This window comes from Corvus moneduloides, chromosome 6, assembly GCF_009650955.1.
Source record: "Corvus moneduloides isolate bCorMon1 chromosome 6, bCorMon1.pri, whole genome shotgun sequence".
Taxonomy (NCBI): domain Eukaryota; kingdom Metazoa; phylum Chordata; class Aves; order Passeriformes; family Corvidae; genus Corvus; species Corvus moneduloides.
Genome location: NC_045481.1, coordinates 55,106,533 through 55,123,929, shown reverse-complemented (window position 1 = coordinate 55,123,929; position 17,397 = coordinate 55,106,533). Strand labels below are relative to the sequence as shown.

The window sequence follows — 17,397 nt, the reverse complement described above, 5'->3', positions numbered from 1 at the left end:
TTTATTTCATGGTTCTGCTTTCTTATTTACAATCTATTGAACTCCACTGGTTTTTGCCTTTGTGAACTTAGGTCAACTGCTTCCTCTAAGTGGAAAATGAAATAAAGATAAAGCCCTGTCTTTTTAATTTCAAGAACTATAAGAAGAGTGACTCATAATTAATTCTAAGCAAAAAATGCTTCAATAAAAAAAATCATAAAATTTAAGATAACTTAATGATGTTATCTGGTAGTTCCACAGCAGAGAGGGTATTTAATGCCACCCTGCAAAGTAGTTTTTGCTGAATCTTTGCTAGCAGAGACTTGTCCTCTTTGGCAGGGTGGGGTTACTGGCAAAAAATCCTTCTGGCTTCTGATTTATGCACAGTTGTTTTGAACCCTGCTACAAAGTGATCATGGAACCACTTCTGAAACAGCAACTGAAATAAAATTTATACAACTAACATAAAGTGGCTGTTCAGCATTTTGGGTGAGCATCTTAAATGTGGGGTAGCAGCAACAGGGGGAAGGCCTCATTTGCCTTTCATCCTTCTCCCTCTTCCTGCCCATGTTGCTTCTGAAACTGATTTGAGATTGTCATGCTCAGCAAACCTTCTCCTCAAGGACTGGGAGAAAACTAACCTGGGGTTTACAAGGAAGGGGCTGTTTTTGTGACAGCTGAGTCAAACAGCTCACAGGAAAGGTCAAGGTGTGGCAGAAGGGCAGTGGAGAGATGTGCTTTGACCTCACTGTTTATGGAACCATGGCCAGGGAAAATACAGCTCAGTAACATTTGAGGGATGAGAGGATCCAGTGTGAGACACAGACATGCCCTGGTGTGCACAGCTACAGATAATGTGATGCTTATGGTGTCAAACCCAACGCTTTACTTTCATAAGGACACTTTTTCCACCACAGACTGTAATGAAGAAAAGCATTTTTCCACCTTGAAGGTGTCTGCTTTTTCTTCCTTCAAAAAAGCAAAGCAGGTCTTTTCAAAACTCATGAAAGTCAATGGCAAAACTGTAAATCAGTCCTGAAGTATAATTCAGGTTTGGGCCAAGAAACAAGGTCATCCTTCACAGTAAATGGTAACAGAATTTTCTGGAACATGACTGGGAGCAAGACACAGGTTTGATCTCATGGGATTACCTTCCAGTGGGGTGTCTGTCTTGCTATTGAATGTGTAAAGGGTATGGAAAAGCTGGCCTGTGTGAACAGCTACCTGCCTTTCCCCTTACCACATTGTAAGGGATCTGTGTGGAAGTAAAATTAAAAAAACTTCCTAGAATTACCCTAGGAAAACAATTTATGCTATGACGGTCCATTTCCAGTATATCAAGTGCTTTAAAGTGTGAAGTTACAGCCAGTTTTAGAGAGCAATGATGTGTCTGTGTGTCTTGCTCCAAGTTTGTGGCATTACTAAGTACTTTCTTACTAAATCCTTTCTTAGAAAGAATTTTTTTTTTTTTTGAGAGGAGAGACAGCCTTGGCACAACCTCCTATCAATGTGCTGTAGAATTGGAAAGCAGAAGTCATTTTTGCTCTGTAAAGCTGCCTCAACTGTTCCATGACAGGGAGTACCAGCCATGCCTAACACAAACACATCAGTGCTATGCAATCTGTCAGGCTTGACAGCTGTGTCACGTCCATCTGAAAAGTGAACTTTCTGCATACGGGGATTTCACCTCCACAGTTTTTTTACATGCATTTATTGGTAGTGTTCACAAGTAATTCTAGTCTGTTACCTCTTTGCTATTCCAGAGCTGCATTTTATTTATTTAACAGATAGTAATTTCCATTGAAGCTCTCTGGCATAACAGACAGCAGTTTGTTTTGCCAGTGAAAATGCTGCTCAGCGTGGCAGTGTCTTTCCTGTACCTGACCTGAACCAAATCCTAGACATGGTCTGACCGTGTCTTTGTGCCTTTCAAATAATTTCTGACACAATCCTGGGGACTCTTGTTGGATGGTTGTGTTGTGTGAACATGATTGTGTCTTCAATCAAGAAAATTCTCTTGCAAATTACAAAGGACTTGGCTTTAGGATTCTTTGTGTCATAAAAAAATACACGTGAAAACTGAAATGTTTGGGTGTAAACAGGAGTGGATTTCTGTTCTCATGTCAGTTTGTGGCCCACTGCTGCCTGGGTGCAAGGGCCAGAGGAAGGGGTGCCAGACAGTGCCCTGTGTGCAGCACAGTGGAGGACCTTTTAAAAAACTGGATTAAAAGAGTGCAGGGAGGAGCTGTATCAGAGTAGGAATTTGAATCCAACAACGTTCAGTGTGTACCTGCTCTGGTTTTGCAGTTGTCTCTGCTTAGGGGCGACAGAATCTTGTCTTGATTGCGGGGTATAAGTCTGGTGTGTATCTGTTTGCTTCTCAGGAACTTTGCTGGCTGGCGAAGACCATTCCTTCAACTTTCAGTTGCCTGAGTTATCTGATCTTAGATGAATTTCAGCACTTGTTTATAGCATGCAGGAGCTTCTTGCCAGCAGCTGGCTTAGTGTTTCAGATTTTGAAGTGTGCTCTGTGCAGCTCTGGTTGAGCTGTGGGGTTTTGAGAGTGTGCTCTCAAGCTGTGCAGTTTTATCTCTCCAGGTGAGCATTCCACTGTTTTGCTATTTTGCAGCTACCATGGGCAGGAATCCGCTCCTCAGGCGGATCCAAGGGCTGTCCAAGCTGGCAGTGCTGTGGGAAGCTCTGTCCTTTCCCTGGCTTAACCATATAATGGGCAAATGATGAATTGGAAGGCTGCAATTCCCTGCCTGCTACTGCCTTGCACCATTTCATGGTGATTACACACGTACGTTGCTCTCAGCTGTGTTTTCAGCTAAGCAAATATCTTCTTTCTGCCACAGCTGGCACACAGCACTTGAGAAGTGCAGTTCTCATTAGGGCTGGTTCTGGCTGCATTTTGCTTCCCAGGTAGGTAGCTTGGTCTGTTTGTCTCTCCCAAGGCTTTTAATAAGGGTGCAAAGTAAGGAATTTTTTGAATGTTGTATTTTGTATGGTGCACAAGTGCAAAATGGGATCTTTGGGGGTTTTTTTCCCCCTCCCTGCTTGACTAAAATCTTCCTTACAGTTTCTCAATCACTGTATGGCATGATTGTTTCTTCTGTTTTGTGGAGAGCTAAATATCATGGAATTTTCTGTGCTTGCAGCTGAGAGCCTAAAAAATTTTAGTGACCTCTTTTCAAGCTATTTTTTTGTCATGTCACATTTTATAAACTGTTTTATGAGAATTACGTATTTCCAAGACAACTAAATGTGAAAGTGACATATACAGCATGTGCTGCAGTTTCATTGGGAATATTGGAAAAGTTGATGAAGTATTTTAGAAATACACAGTGTGAGTTTTAAAAAGTATGTTGTGTTTGGAAATAGTTTGCTGTTCTTTGATCTATCTGGTACATGTATATCATAGCTTCTGCATTCCTCCTTAATTTTTAAAGTTAAAAGCTGAGTTTAAAAAAAGAACTTTAAGAAGTTAAATTACACTTACATAGTATAATGTACAGTACATTTTAAAGCTAAAACCAAGTATCTTGTTTCTAAAGAAGATTCCATAGGATGTGTTCTGTATCTGTTCTATTTTTCAGCTAAGATTCTCCTAAAGCTACTGCAGCCTAAATTGCCATTTTGCCTGTCTTATATTATCTTTTTTTGCTTTCAAACCAATAACATAAATTTGTATTTTCTTTTCTTACAATTGCATATTTATTCTGGCTGAATTCAAGTTGCATCATACCACTGAAATACACTATAATTTCTCTGTAACAAAATGGTTCACATTCTTAATGAGCTGTTCACTGTGAGCATCTGCTTGAAGATGAAAATAATTGCTTCCAGATGTTCCTGTTTCAAGAGGAGACATTTACTTTAAAGGGCACTTGCTTTCAAAGCAAAAGTTAGGTTCTCTGGATGCAAGAGGAATTGTCAGCTGTTTTAAATCAGTGGAGCTCCATTGAAAACAAACTAGGAATAGTTAGCTGTTTTGTCTATTTTAAGTCACGAGGTTTATGCCAGTTCACTCTAACTGAGAATCTGATTCCCCAGCTTCAGGGCAAATTGTAAAATTTTGTTTGAGTTGATTAAAAACAAAACAAACCCAAACAGCTGCCTTCATGCTCACTTACACCAGGTAGTGCCTCTGTGTTCACAGAGAGCTCCTGGACTTGGGGTGAGAGGAGTGAGTGTGGACTGCTCTGCACTGCATAACTAAGGGTAATTTAGGGGTCTCTAGGAAAAATAAGGAGTAATGCCAGATGCTGCACTCAAAGGATAGATCTTTTGTTTAAAATCCCTAGAGGGATGCTGTGGCTCCTTGCCTTATTAAGAAATCTTCCTCCCATATCATGGAACACCATGTCAGTGTCCAAAAAAAATTCTAAATGTTGTTTTAGTTCAAGAGTGAATCGAGTCTGTCCATGGGGCCAGAGTTGCCTCATCCTGCTCATTTTTCTGATGTTCAGTGGCCTTATTTCATATCAAAGTTCTCATTTTTAACTCTGTCTTAACCTGCAGTAGTCTGCTATCTTAACAGCTGTACAGAGCCTGTTCCAGTCTGGACTGGGATGTGTCTCTGAAACTCACGCAAATTAGTGTTTTTCTGGAAGAAGAGGAGTTATTTTTAATTATAATTGTAATTTGTAATCACCTGTGTAGAAAGCAGCTCCTCCTGGGATTTCATTTGGTGCCTACCTGTTAGAGTTTCTCAATAAAAAAGTCAGTGCAATATCTTTTCCTGACTAGTGCTTGATTTACTTCATTCAGCAAAGAAAAAAAAGAAAAAAGCCAAAACTATGAAGCTACATTTCTGTTTATTTTCCCATCCATACACAAATATCATTGCCAATGTCAGCAGGAATGGGCATGGCATTGGGAGTAGTGGGTGGCATAGATAATTGGTGTTGCAATACAGATGCAAGTTTAGTACTATTTTTGATTTGTGCAATATTCCCCACCAGACTAAAATAACTTATTTGTAGAGCAGATTTTGAAATAAACTTTAACTCTGTAATCTTTGAAATAACCTTTGTGGCTTCTGTGGCTCCAAGTCATGGTCTACAATGTACTGTAGAGTTTAGGGCAGAGGAAGAGATGAGAAAAGGGTGATGGATGTGGTGATTTCGGATCCCTCAATAACATCAGCATAGACCTGGATTAACTATGGCAACTTCAGTCAAATCACTGCCATGTAATTCAAAGCACAACCTGCTGTGATTCCTCAGTGTGTTTCATGTGATCAACACACTAATGGGATTTATGAATTACCACAAAACCATTTAACCATTTGGAAGTCTACATTCTTTTGTTAAAAATCAATTATGTGCTTGGAAAGCTAAGTATCGATTTTTCAGTAAGGCCTGAACTCCTGACTGGACTTTTTTCTTTTTGAAAACAGAGGTGACAGAGGCATTTGATGTGTGTAATATGCTGTGTTAAGTTTTGGATGATTTCTTGCCTTGGCTTTCCTGAAGAATGAAAGATTCAGTGAAGGTGTGAATATTGGCGGCTCTCCAGACACAGCGATGTGACTCCATCCAAAGTGTGCAATGTCTTCTCTGCAATCTGGAAGACAAACTTGGGGTGCACAAGCAAAAATCATGACCAGCTGTTTCACCTTGAAAGTTCTTCTTAGTTTAAACATTGCCTTTTAGGCTCCAGTTAGGACATTTCTTCCACTGCGGTTCCCTCCACACTGTACAGCCTACAAAAGCTCTTGGGTACTACATGGTGTAAGCTACTATTAGTGCCACTGCAGAGGTGTTGCTTGCCTCAGTTTTGGTTAAGGTGCTCATTCTGTAATACATCCTTTATTGAATAACACGTGACAAGAAGGTCTACAATGTAATCCTAAAATGATGAGTATTTAGGAAAATGCCAACTATTTTGTAATGTGCCGTTGTGTAGGTTTGGGTTTGTTCAGCTTCAGTATTGTTTTCAATTTCATGTCTAGCCCAGGGATTAACTTTGCCACACATTTGCTTGAAATAAGTAGTGGCACCTGATGGTTTGGTGATTAAGACAGAACATTTAGATGAAAATAACGCAGCACTTGAGAAACACACGGTTCAAATTGAGGGTTTAACATGGGCCTGCCAATAAAACACATAGCAGTCTGTCAGAGCTCACATAAGTAACTGGGGAAAATATTCTGCTTTGCTTTCAGGAGCTGCTAAGTCGCACATCGCTCGAGACTCAGAAATTAGATCTGATGGCTGAAGTTTCAGACCTGAAGATTAAGCTGGTTGGTATGGAAAAGGAGCAGAGTGAATACGAAGAGAAACAGAACAAGGCTGAGGTGAGGGTCTTTTTGTTAGCATGTTTTAATTTTTTTCCATCACATGTCTGTGGTGTGTTGTCACACACCTGAGCTTTTGGGCTGAAATCAGCACAGAATAGGATTTTCTGTGCTTACAGTGAGCCCGTATCACTGATCCTATGAATTCAGTGAGAAGTATGATTATGCATTTTTGGGATGTGGTTTCTTTTCCTCTCTCTCATTATACTTCAGAGGTTGCTGTTTGGCTTTAATCAAGGCAGAGTCCCTCCCAGAAGCATTTATTACAGTGGGTGTTCACTTAACCCTTTCCTTTCCCCAGGAGCTGGACTGACATGGCTGTGCCAGGCCCACCAGAGCTCTTCCCTCATTTATGCAGCAGAAAAGACTGTCAGCTCAGTAGGATCAGGGGTGCCACAAGCACTGACATTGGAGATTTTAATGTATTTGTGACACCTGGGGGGGCGTTTGCCTCAAATGAGTCTTTCCCCTCATGGCTCCATAGTAAATAGTGCAAAAAAAATGTCATGGGCAGGAGGCAATTCCAACACGTACTCCCCTTCAAATGTGGAGAGTTCTGGGCACCAAATGAGCTTTGGTTTTTGCTGTATTGGTTAAGAAAGAGAGTGTGAAACAGGGAAGTCGTCTGAGCAACATCCATATCATGGTGGTGAGCAGCAGGTGGGAGCTGGAAAGGAAAGCAATCCTGGAAGAGAGAAATTCATACAAATTGCCATGTGTTGCCCTACTCAGTGGTTCTGTAAGGGGACCAGCTAGCAAGAGGGCATTGCCTGGAAAGAAAGGATTACTGGGTCTGAGATTTATACATTGCTGACTGAAAAAAAAACCCCAAACTTTGTTCCATATTGACCTAGGAGAATTTGAAATCCAGGCAGCATTAGTAACTATTTGCTGTCCATAAATCTGCTAGTGGGATATGTGATAACTATGCATCAGTACTTTGCCTGCAGTGACATGGTTCATTTGGGGTGTGTTTCCTTTCAACTTGTTTATTCTCTGAAGTTTTCTTTAGAGATTCAAAGATAACATAAAGAGAGTAATTTCTGGCAGAGCTTGCAAGGCAGAGAGGCACCAGCTGCTGTTTTTACCACCTGTGGCCCTTCTCGTGCTTTTTCAGGCATAATTGTCAGTGCCTTGTGTACAGAAAGCCTGAGCACTCTCAAACTACCTGAAAATCTGAGCGGGTCTGAGCAGCCCCTAATGGCTACAGATGGCAGCCTGCTCCCAGTGCTTCCCATGACGTGTGGGATAAGGGGATGAGGATTCCCAAATTGTTGCAGGGCATGCACAGCCAGCCTGGCTCCTGGAAAGCAGAAAAGATTTTGGGTGCATTTTCATTGACAGGACTTTGAGTGCCCGGGAGGCCTGGTCCTGTGAGCTGTGAAATTCTGCTGCTGCTGCAGTGAGGTGTGTGCCCCCTTGGATGGAAAAGTTGAATTTTAATGGCCTGGATGCCTCTGTGGCATTGCTCAGTGATAGGACACGTTCCTGCTGAGATGGAAAAGGATTCTAATCTGATGGAAAAGTTGAGAATCACCGTGTTAAGTATGTGCTGAATTATTAACTACTCCGAGATGTGATTAGGTTTCTGGCACATTGAAAGTCGCAAACCTGTGTGCACAAAGCAAGGAGGATGGGTGTTGTAAGGAAAGCTGGGGGAAGTAAACAGCATTTTTGGTTTGCTTGTTGAACTATTTGTGTAATTACTTCAGATTCTCCTGAATAAGCATTAATCTAATTTATCAGGACGAACGGGAGTTGCTTTCAATCAAATTGGATGCTTAGTTGAATTCTAGTGCTTTAACCCTATTTCTGTTCCTTTTCCTGTAAATTACACTAATTTTTCAATACAAACACCATTTCAAACATCAGAATGAAATTTATTAATTAATTTTCTTTACACTATTAGACTACAGCTGCTTAAATTTGGTAATATTTTGAGTGTTTTCCTGCACTCTTTGCCTCCACTGCCCAACTACATCTTTCTAATGAAGAAACTACTTTGACAAATACAGTCTACCTGTAGTTTGCTCTTGGTTTTGGCATCCAGTAGTTAAACGATTTTAAACAGCTGGGTAATGATACTCCATAGCTGACCCCGCTATTTTTAAATATAATAATGAGGTTTAAAAAGTTTAAAATTAAATGTGGCATTGCTAGATCATTCAGCTCAACCATGTTTTCTCTCTATTCTAATTTTGTGCTGGCTTATTTCACAGCAGCTGTTTCCAGTCACTTAGAATTTATCTATAGAATTATTTTTCTGGTCGGGCTGGGAGAGGAAAGAAAGCGAATTAAGATGTTCTTCTAAACATGAGCGAGTTTTAATGTGTGAGATGGGTTTCACTTTATCTTGTGCAGCTGTCATTTAGGTTTGGTTTTAGTTAGCAGCAAAGAGTTTATCAAGCATCTCTACCCTCCTCTCAAAGGTATTGATTTCACACTGAATGCCACTTGTCTCTGGCTCTTCAAAAGCGCATACTAAATATAAAGTGCCATTTATTTATATATATTACACAGGGGCCAGGAGAATAGCTGCCTTCAAATGGGCTATCTCACTCCTGGCTTTGTCATTTTAATTCCTTTTCTGTGGAATAACGTACTACTTTTGACACAGTAATGCTATGAAGGTTTCTGGGATCTTACCTGAGGGGGTTTTATAGCTTTTCTCTTGCCTGAGAAGCCTCAGAAATTTAGAAAATGTGTTTTTCTTAATGTAGCAAGGTACGAGCAAGCAGCATTATCAAAAGACTTATGGCTGCCCTGATGTCTGCCCTACCTGAACATGGACAAAAGAGACTTCCTGTCCCTCTCAGGAGACTGCAGCAGTAATTGTGCACTCCAGCTTGCCTAACAGCCCTTCTTCTGTCCTATGTCTTCCTTTTGTAGCATGGGATAAGTCTGTGAGTTTGGCTATAAGCTTTTGGCAAGTATTTTGTGGCTTTTGTAACTTCTGAATTAAATACCTAGTGCAAAGAAAGCTACGTGCAATTCCAAAGAAACCTGAGTCAGTGAGCCACTGACTCCCACTGGAGAGTCTAGTGCGTTGTTTCATCTGAATCAAGATGTTGTAGTTGGTGTTAATAAATGTTCATGCTGTGTAAGAACCTCAGAAATGCCTTTTCTACCTTGAAACTGGAAAAAAACGTGAAGGCACAAGCTGGAGTTCCACTGGGATAAGGATTTCTGCCATTTCTGTGCTGTCAAGTTGCCCCTGCGGGGAGTATGCAGATGCAGACTGCTTCCCTTTCCCCCTTTTTAAGGCAAAAGAGAGAACTGCAAGGTGGCAGCAGAAGTGTTTCTGGACTCCCACATGTCACCACAACTGGAGCAGCTGCCAGTTTGTGCTCAGAAATCTGTGCATCCTGTAGGATCAGCCCTTCTCCAGAAACCTGTGTGGGTGAACAGTGCTCTTGCCAAAGAGGAGCACAGACCAAGCCTTGGTGCTTAAAAGAAAGCGAGGGAGATGGATGTGTGTCCTGACAGTTCCAATCCCCACCTGGGACATTGATTGTGGACAGGATGGTAGAAAGAGAAACCTAATTCTCATTTATGTTCCTTAAAGGTCTGTTGGATGAAAGAGGATGAGCATCAGACATTGTGATCCTGATTGAGCATAACGTATATAAAGGAAAATATATGTAATGGCTTTTCTGAATTTCATCTTAAGAACAGTGAGCTAGAAAATACTCAAATGTGTGAAACTCTTTTGTATGATTTAGGTGGATCTTTGTGAATGTTTAAAGTTGACTCTGGATGCTGTTACTGTCCTGTCCTTGCAGTAGCTGTTCCCTAGCTCTAAGACTCTTGACTTACTGCAGAGTTGAGGTTACAGGAGGATTATTGGCAACTCTAATGAAGAAAATAATTAAAAAAAGATCTTCCATGTCATCTGTTGTTCTGTCCACTGAAATCTTTTTCACTCCTCTGGAAGATGGATTAAGCTCATCAAATTTATTCCACTTGAGAAGACTGAGAAACCACGAAACTTGTGTTGTTAATGTACCTGAAAGCTAAGAGAAAGGCACTCCAAACCTGTGATACCTGAAAAAATACCCAGTGCTATTTGCTAAAAGTCAGGGAAATTAGGTGAAATATTATATACATTTTCATATTTTACTTTCTTTTTGCTTTCTAAGCTGCATTTTTTTGTGTGTACATCACTGATACACAAATCCAAGAAGCTGGCCAGCAAACTGGTACTCCTTGAAATAATTACTTTTTCTTCTGTGTTACCCTCCTGATTTCTCCTGCATCTGTTGCTTAACTCCTCCTCCATGTCGAGATCCTGCCCAGATAGCAAGAGAGGTAATGGAGTTATTTTTCTGCCCCATGCTAGACCTGGAAGCAGAATTACTTTGCTGGTAAATTCTGTGTATAAATTTTGAAAGATTAGGCTATGGCCCCAGCTGAGCACTTTGCAGTTTCTTCCTCCTGGATTATTTGGAAGTGCAAATGAATGTAATCAAGTCCCATTTCAGCAAAAGTGTACCTCTGAGCCAGCATAATAAAATAAGATCCAAATTTTCCTTCACATGACTGTAAAACTTGCCCAAAAAAGTTTCTGATCTTAACTTCAGAGTCAGAATCATGACTTAGTCTGGAATGTAGATTCTGTTCCATGTGATCTGTGGCTTTCTGCAATATTCCAGTTTTATGCTCATTTATATCTACTTTATCAGAAAGGAAACACATAATCTGTCTTCTTTTAGTTTGCCTTTGATGTGCTTCATGTAGTTTTTTGTGCTGCAACTGTAGAAATACATTCTTTGCATCATTTTTTTTCTCACTTATTTTTTTTGTCTTTTTTTTCCCCTTTCCTCCCTTGTTTTCAGTCAGTAGTGAACCTGATCAGTGATCTACAGGAGCAGATGTGTAGACTGCAGCTGGAAATTAATAGTAGAATCCAAGAAAGAAAGTCTCAAGATAGGAAACCAGACTTGACCCCTAATGGTCCCCAATCTGGTGCAAGATCAGTAGAGACTCTGGGCCAGAAGAATTGTTCTCAGTGTGATGTACGAGAAGTATCCCTGGGCAGAAGCCTCTGTATTGCCTCTTCTCTCTCTTGCAGAAACTAAATCCCACTAACCAGAGCTACCTTGGGAATGTTTTGGCATTAATCTTTGTGGCTTTCCTTAGCAAAGAGTGCGAGTGCCATAAAAATGACCAGAAAAAAAATCCCACCCCAGACACTCCACCCCAATTGCGGGGACCAATTTGGTCACCATTGATGGCTGTCTACTAAAGCACAAAAAACCCAATCACCCCTTTCAGCTTTTTCACAGTTTCCATTTCACTTGTAAGTCTGTAGTGCTGGTGCAGTGTGGGTTTTTTGGGTTTTGGGGTTGAGGTTTGTCTGATGTGCAGCATGCTGGCATGGTTTGGTAGTTTGCTGCTTTTCCTCACTATGATGCCACCCCAGCTGTGCTTGATGATGTGGCCTAACCAGACCTCTGAACACAGATTCTTGATTCCTGGATATCTTAAAAGCTTAACACAGGTATAAAATAATTTCAGCTAAGGCTCCCTGACATGTACCCTTTGTTTTTCTAATGATAATATCAAAGTGAATGAAAAGAGCCATAATAAAAATAATCTGCTTGTCCTTTTAAAATAGCAAATCCAACACAGTTTAGTTTATTCCCTGATATTAGCAGAATTTACATAACAGATCCTGGTTGTATTTGATCAAAAATATGTCACATGGCACAACAAAAGCTACTTTGCATAAATGGCTTAATTTCACTGGAGGTGGACTGATACTGGTATGCTTAGAAAAGACCATTTTAATATTTGCTTTTAATTCAGATTGGTTTAGTTGCCGCATCTTTTTGGTTAAAATTTGGATCCCCAGAACGCATAAGTAATCTGCTTATATTGTGAGGGAGTTTTTCAGCAATTTCTCTCATAGGTTTTATATTATAAAAATAACTATTTTGTGTGTTACACCTATTTTGACAGCAGTGCTGTTATTTCTGGGCTTGTGTTTGTGCAGAACTGCTTAATGAACTATTAGAACTACAAGGTGTGGATTGGAGAAATAACCTGAGAATCAAATCTGGGAGTCATTCAAAATAAAACCAAGATGTTAGTGAGGTGCTTAATGTACTGCACAGGAGTCCAAAATTGGGTTACTCCTGTGAACTTTTCCTTTCCTCAGTTCATTTTAAGACATTTTGTCTTGTCAGAGCTCCATCAAAGATTTAATAATATTGTCCTTTAGAATGAGCAAGATAAAATTCTTGAATTGTATCTTGGATATGGGAGAAGGAATGGGAGAAGGGACATATTTAAGGGACAGCTTCTTAGAGTAGGTCACAGTTTTTAGTGTAGCAGTTCAGTGTTCAGTACTGTGTGGTTCATGCATGATCTGAAATTCAGGACTAGGAAAAATGAATATCTGCTATAAAAGCCTTACCTTTAACTTCCGTTCTTCCTCTGCAGGGTTTGCTACAGGAACTTCGACACCTCAAAATTAAAGTGGAAGAACTGGAAAATGAAAGAAATCAGTATGAGTGGAAATTGAAAGCAACTAAAGTAAGCAGAATACTTGGCATTTTCTAACGCCAGGCTTCTGTCAGCTGGGAAGGGTTATGCTCCCCTTCTCATCAATATTTACTTTTCTTACATTTACCTTGTGACAGGGTAACTATGAAGTCAAGTTTCTTTGACCATCTTTGGAGTACATACTTCGGTTTGAAGGTCTTGTAGCCTTTTTTGTGCCTTTTGCTCCCTCCGTGCAGTTTTCAATTTTTGCAATTCTTATTTTAAGAAACCACAAAAGGCATTTTGACTTGCAAAGATCTGCTCAGAGCAAAGGCCTCTTTGAAGGCTTTCTGGCCTTGATATGTGTAATGGTGACAAGCCTCTGTGGCATATACTTTCCAGCCTGAAGAGACATGCAAAGTTTGTCGGGTGTTTGCTTACTATGGCATTTGTTTTCATAGACATTAAGCCCAAAATACACCATTAGCTCATCTGCTTTGACGTTGTGTATATCAAAGTGCACGGCTGCCTTACATTTCTGTTGACCTTAAATCCTGCAAAGCTGTTGGATGATAATCTGGAGAAACTTGACATGTGAAACATTTAATCATTTTCCCCAGTAATTAGTTTTTCTAGTGGAACATTCTCACCGTTATTTCTAGTTTGAATTTTTAGCCCTTTTCCACTGGATTTAAAAGCACCATACAATTTTCCCTTGTTGTGCTGTAATCACATCTCCCTTCATTTGTTTAATAATCCCTGTTCATATGAATGACTGACTCTTGAGTTGTGGTTGAATCCTGGAGAAACATTTCAAATTATTAAACTGAATTTTCTATTTAATGTTTGATAGCTTGATCCAGATGTGACAAACAGCTATTATTTGTATTAGCATTTCTGTCTTTTGAGAATTCTTGGATGCATAACAGAATGTTGCTGTCATGTCTTCTTTCCTAGTAAGATAATAGTTCTACAATCCACGAAAATGTTTTCTGTGACATGGAGATGAACAGTCTTTGGGAAAATATTTTCTCAAGCAGTGTGTGGCCAGCTGCCAAAACAGATAGAAATTATGGAAAAATGTAGGAGCAGAATGAAAATAGGAAAGAAGAATCATAAAACCCACTCAGGGAGAGAAGATTCAGGACTGGAAAGGAAGAAAAGTACAAGGAAAGAGAGAGGAAGCAGAAAAATAATCATAGAGATGACAGGAATTAGATATTAAGGGAAATGAGGGCATTTGAAAGAGCTCTGAGAACAAGTAGACCAGGGGAGGAAATCCAGATCTGGTATTAAGAGGTCTGCAAGATTTTGTCTTCCTGTTGTTCCAGCTTCTTAGATGAGAAATCGGAATATCTCTATGGCTGGATATAAAAAGCACATTAGTCAGTGGGAAGTGCAGGAGCCTTTCAGAGATGCAACAAGGCAGATTCTTCTATTCCACATGGGATTTTAGGCAGAGTGGTGACATTATCCTGCAATCCAAATGTTTACTTCCTGGTGAAAATAAGTGTGTGTGTGTTAATTAATCTGTTTCTCCCTATTTGGATAATGTTGTTTGGTTTTTTTGCATTTTTCCTGCTTAATTTTACTATTTTGAGAAACTGGTCACATGAGTGACTTTTTTGTCCTTGTTGTTTCTTTTTTGCTTCCTTTTCCCCCCCTTTTTTTGGTCCTTTATCTGCAAGGAGGCTTGGCGTGCCTTTGCAGGGCAAATGCAGAATGTTGACACACAGAGGTTTTGAGACCTCAGAAGAAAATCTTACCAAACTGCTTAGTAAAATACGCTGTTAGCAGTTTTTCTCATAAATACAAAAACCAGATTAAAATCACTGTATTTCAAGCTGAAGAATCACAGAATTCTTCTCCCTCTGTCTTGTTGAGGTCTTTAATGTGGGATTTTCTATCCAAATCTAGTGGCAGCCCAAAATTGCAGTAAATGTAAATGGACACTGGTATTTTGTTGCATGTGTGTGGTTGTTTTCTAGGCCGTGCTTTCCTTCTATCCTACTTGCTATTTTGAGGATGAACAGTTTTGTTATCCCACTGAGAAGGCTCAGCATTAATAGTTCTCAGTTATACTATTAAGTAGTAACTAAGATTAAAAATAACCAGTATCTGTTTAAAAATCCTTTGATATCTTTCGATGGTCTTCACGCCAAGTTTGAGTTCTCTATAACAGTCATTATTATTATTATATGAACAACTTTGTAGGTTTGAGAGCTTTCCAGAGTTTCCTTACCTACATAAATCCTTGAAAACGCTATCTTTCTCTGTGTCTGTCTTCTCCAAGAGCTAATTGCATTGGGAAAAGTGAGCTTCTCTAATAGGAATAGGATAACACAGCATAAATACGTATAGTTGTTGTAGTGTTTATGAAACATCCTGAGTTGGTGACTTACCTCAGTCATGGTGTTACACTCAGACATCTTCTAGTTCCTGGGAAAGAATCACAGACAATGGGTGGGGAAGTTATTCTGGGTTTGTTGTGCTCTCTTTCAGGCTGAGATAGCCCAGCTCCAGGAGCAATTGGCTCTCAAAGATGCAGAGATAGAACGCTTGCAAAGTCAGCTCTCCAGGACCTCCTCATACACTGAAGTGGCAGAAAGAGGTAAGAGGAGGGGAATCAAAGCTAAAAATCTAAACTCCTACTTTAATTTTGCTTTGGTAGGAGCTTGGCACAGGATTTCAAAGGAATACAAGGAGGTACAAGAATGAATTACAGAATTTATTTTGGGAGGAAAAGTGTTGTAAATTAATTCTGTGTCCTGGTAGACTGGAGGTCTTTATTGTGTGAAATTCTGTTCCAGTCTAGAGGCAGCACAAATTGAAAGAAGTATTCTCAAGGCCCTGGAAGTTTTTCTGTTGGTATTTTATTTATAAATGTAAAGAGTCATTGTAGTTCAATGGGAATTTATTTTTTGGGTATACCTTGAAAATTTCTTTGAAAAATCTTTAAGGTTCCTGGTTTCTGTGGGGAAAAAAAAGTCACAGTAGTAGCTAAGCCTAATGTTTCAATGCCCAAACATTCTAAAAGAGAGTCAGCATTTCCTTTCTTCATGACTATGTGCAGTTCAGGCTCACTGTCCCATGAAATGTTGGACCAGATCAGTGTCCCTTCTAGCCTGGGCTGTTTTAGGATTCTCTGACATTGCAGGTTTCTGGTTTAAGCCTGCACTGTTGACACAGGTCATTGGTCATTAGCCTTTGGTCTCAACCAGTGGTGCCACAGTTCTCTGAAATACTGACCCCCTGGGGCTCCTGCCAGTTGCTGGGCCATGAGACTATGGAATTAGTGACCTTCTTCCTCTGCAGCACAGACACTCATCCATGCAGGAATATTTGTGTGTAGTTCACCACAGTGCATCAGCTTTGCTGCACTAACAACTTCTGTGGGTGTTAACCCCGTGTTCCCTTCCAAAGACTGCCCTGGCTGAGATGTGAATGTCCATGTGCTGTGTTTCCTCCTTCCCAGGGCTTCCCAAGAACCTTCTCTGGTTCATTCTAATGAAGATTTAACATCTCCTTGTGCTGATTTCACTCAGCTGTAGAGCTTGTGCATGTAGAGAGCTGCATGTCTAACCAGAAAATTCGTTTGCCTAACAGTCGTGCTTGGTAGAGGAACCCTTCTACTGACAGAATTTTGTATTTTCCATGAGATTCCCAAATAATTCATGGTATTTCAAAGGAAAGATAGTGGTATGACAGCAAATCTAGAGCTCAGCAGCGTTCAGCTTCTAGAAGTGTGTCCTGTCCACGTTGAAAGTGGGTGAAACTGTCCTTGATTCCAGTGGCAGAAGAATCAAGCCCCGTACAGAATCTGTGGGCTACATTCAAGGAAAGCACTTAGACTGTATTTGAATGGAAACAGTAACAATCCTTCTGCAAAAAAAAGTTACTGCTTTATCAGAATTTTAGGCGGTCTTCTCAAATAAAGTTGAAAAATAATGTCAGTGTACTTGTAGTATGCTAGAATGCATATCCTAATTAAACTGCAAAATTGATCTAATATGTGCTTTTTCTACATACTTTATTTGACTCTCACCACTTACCATCGTAGAGGAAGTTTATAGGAGAAGGCTAAAAGAAAAACGTAAGCCCTGCAATTCCCTTTTGCTTTATCTCACTGTTCTTTCACACCAGTTGTAACTCAGATGCATTCTGCAGCAATAATCCCATGTTTGTTTAGATTTGGCTGTCTAATTGTAATACACACAAGACACTGCTTTCACTGCTTGCAGCAGGCAGACAGCTCCTTGCCCTGTTCAGTGAGATTTCACTTCAGAAATGAAGGTCAGAGGTTCACAAATCAAGTGGTTGGACTTCAAAGGGATGTTGTCAAGGTTAACAGAGCCAAAACTTAACATTTTATTTGCACATATGTAAACCCCGTTTAATATCCTGAATGATGGCTTTAATTGAAAGCCTTTCTCTTTGGAGGGGCTTTTTTTTTTTTTTAATCACTGCATTAAATTTAAAAAAAAAAAAGTCTGAATAAATGTTCCCATGCTTGATGATGTTCATGAATATTGTAAGTAAAATTTGCTTTAGTGTGCTTAAATCTACCTTGACACCAGTCCTTTTTGAAGTCTAATATTTACAAAGAGAAATTAGCAGGACTGAGATTT

The 17,397-nt window shown here is 39.9% G+C and overlaps 2 protein-coding genes across 20 annotated transcripts in view; one reads left to right on the top strand and one right to left on the bottom strand.

The window, feature by feature from the left end:
* Positions 1-17,397, top strand: part of PPFIBP2 (PPFIA binding protein 2) — a 98,385-nt gene that overhangs the window by 63,449 nt on the left and 17,539 nt on the right. For 12 of the 17 annotated variants that reach the window (XM_032112946.1, XM_032112940.1, XM_032112938.1 and 9 more), the window contains 5 exons: positions 6,152-6,283; positions 11,119-11,298; positions 12,728-12,820; positions 15,272-15,380; positions 16,830-16,862. In XM_032112946.1, coding sequence (XP_031968837.1) covers positions 6,152-6,283; positions 11,119-11,298; positions 12,728-12,820; positions 15,272-15,380; positions 16,830-16,862 — 547 coding nt within the window. The remainder of the gene's footprint in view (positions 1-6,151; positions 6,284-11,118; positions 11,299-12,727; positions 12,821-15,271; positions 15,381-16,829; positions 16,863-17,397) is intronic. The other 5 variants (XM_032112941.1, XM_032112953.1, XM_032112942.1 and 2 more) reach the window with 3 other exon arrangements.
* Positions 4,782-17,397, bottom strand: part of LOC116445865 (NADH-cytochrome b5 reductase 2) — a 38,475-nt gene continuing 25,859 nt past the window's right edge. The window contains exons 10-11 of one of the 3 annotated variants that reach the window (XR_004240909.1): positions 12,702-15,208; positions 4,782-6,077 (exon numbers count right to left, since the gene is read on the bottom strand). The gene's annotated coding sequence lies outside the window, so the exon portion shown is untranslated. Of the gene's footprint in view, positions 15,209-17,397 lie in introns of all 3 variants that reach the window. The other 2 variants (XR_004240910.1, XM_032112959.1) reach the window with 2 other exon arrangements.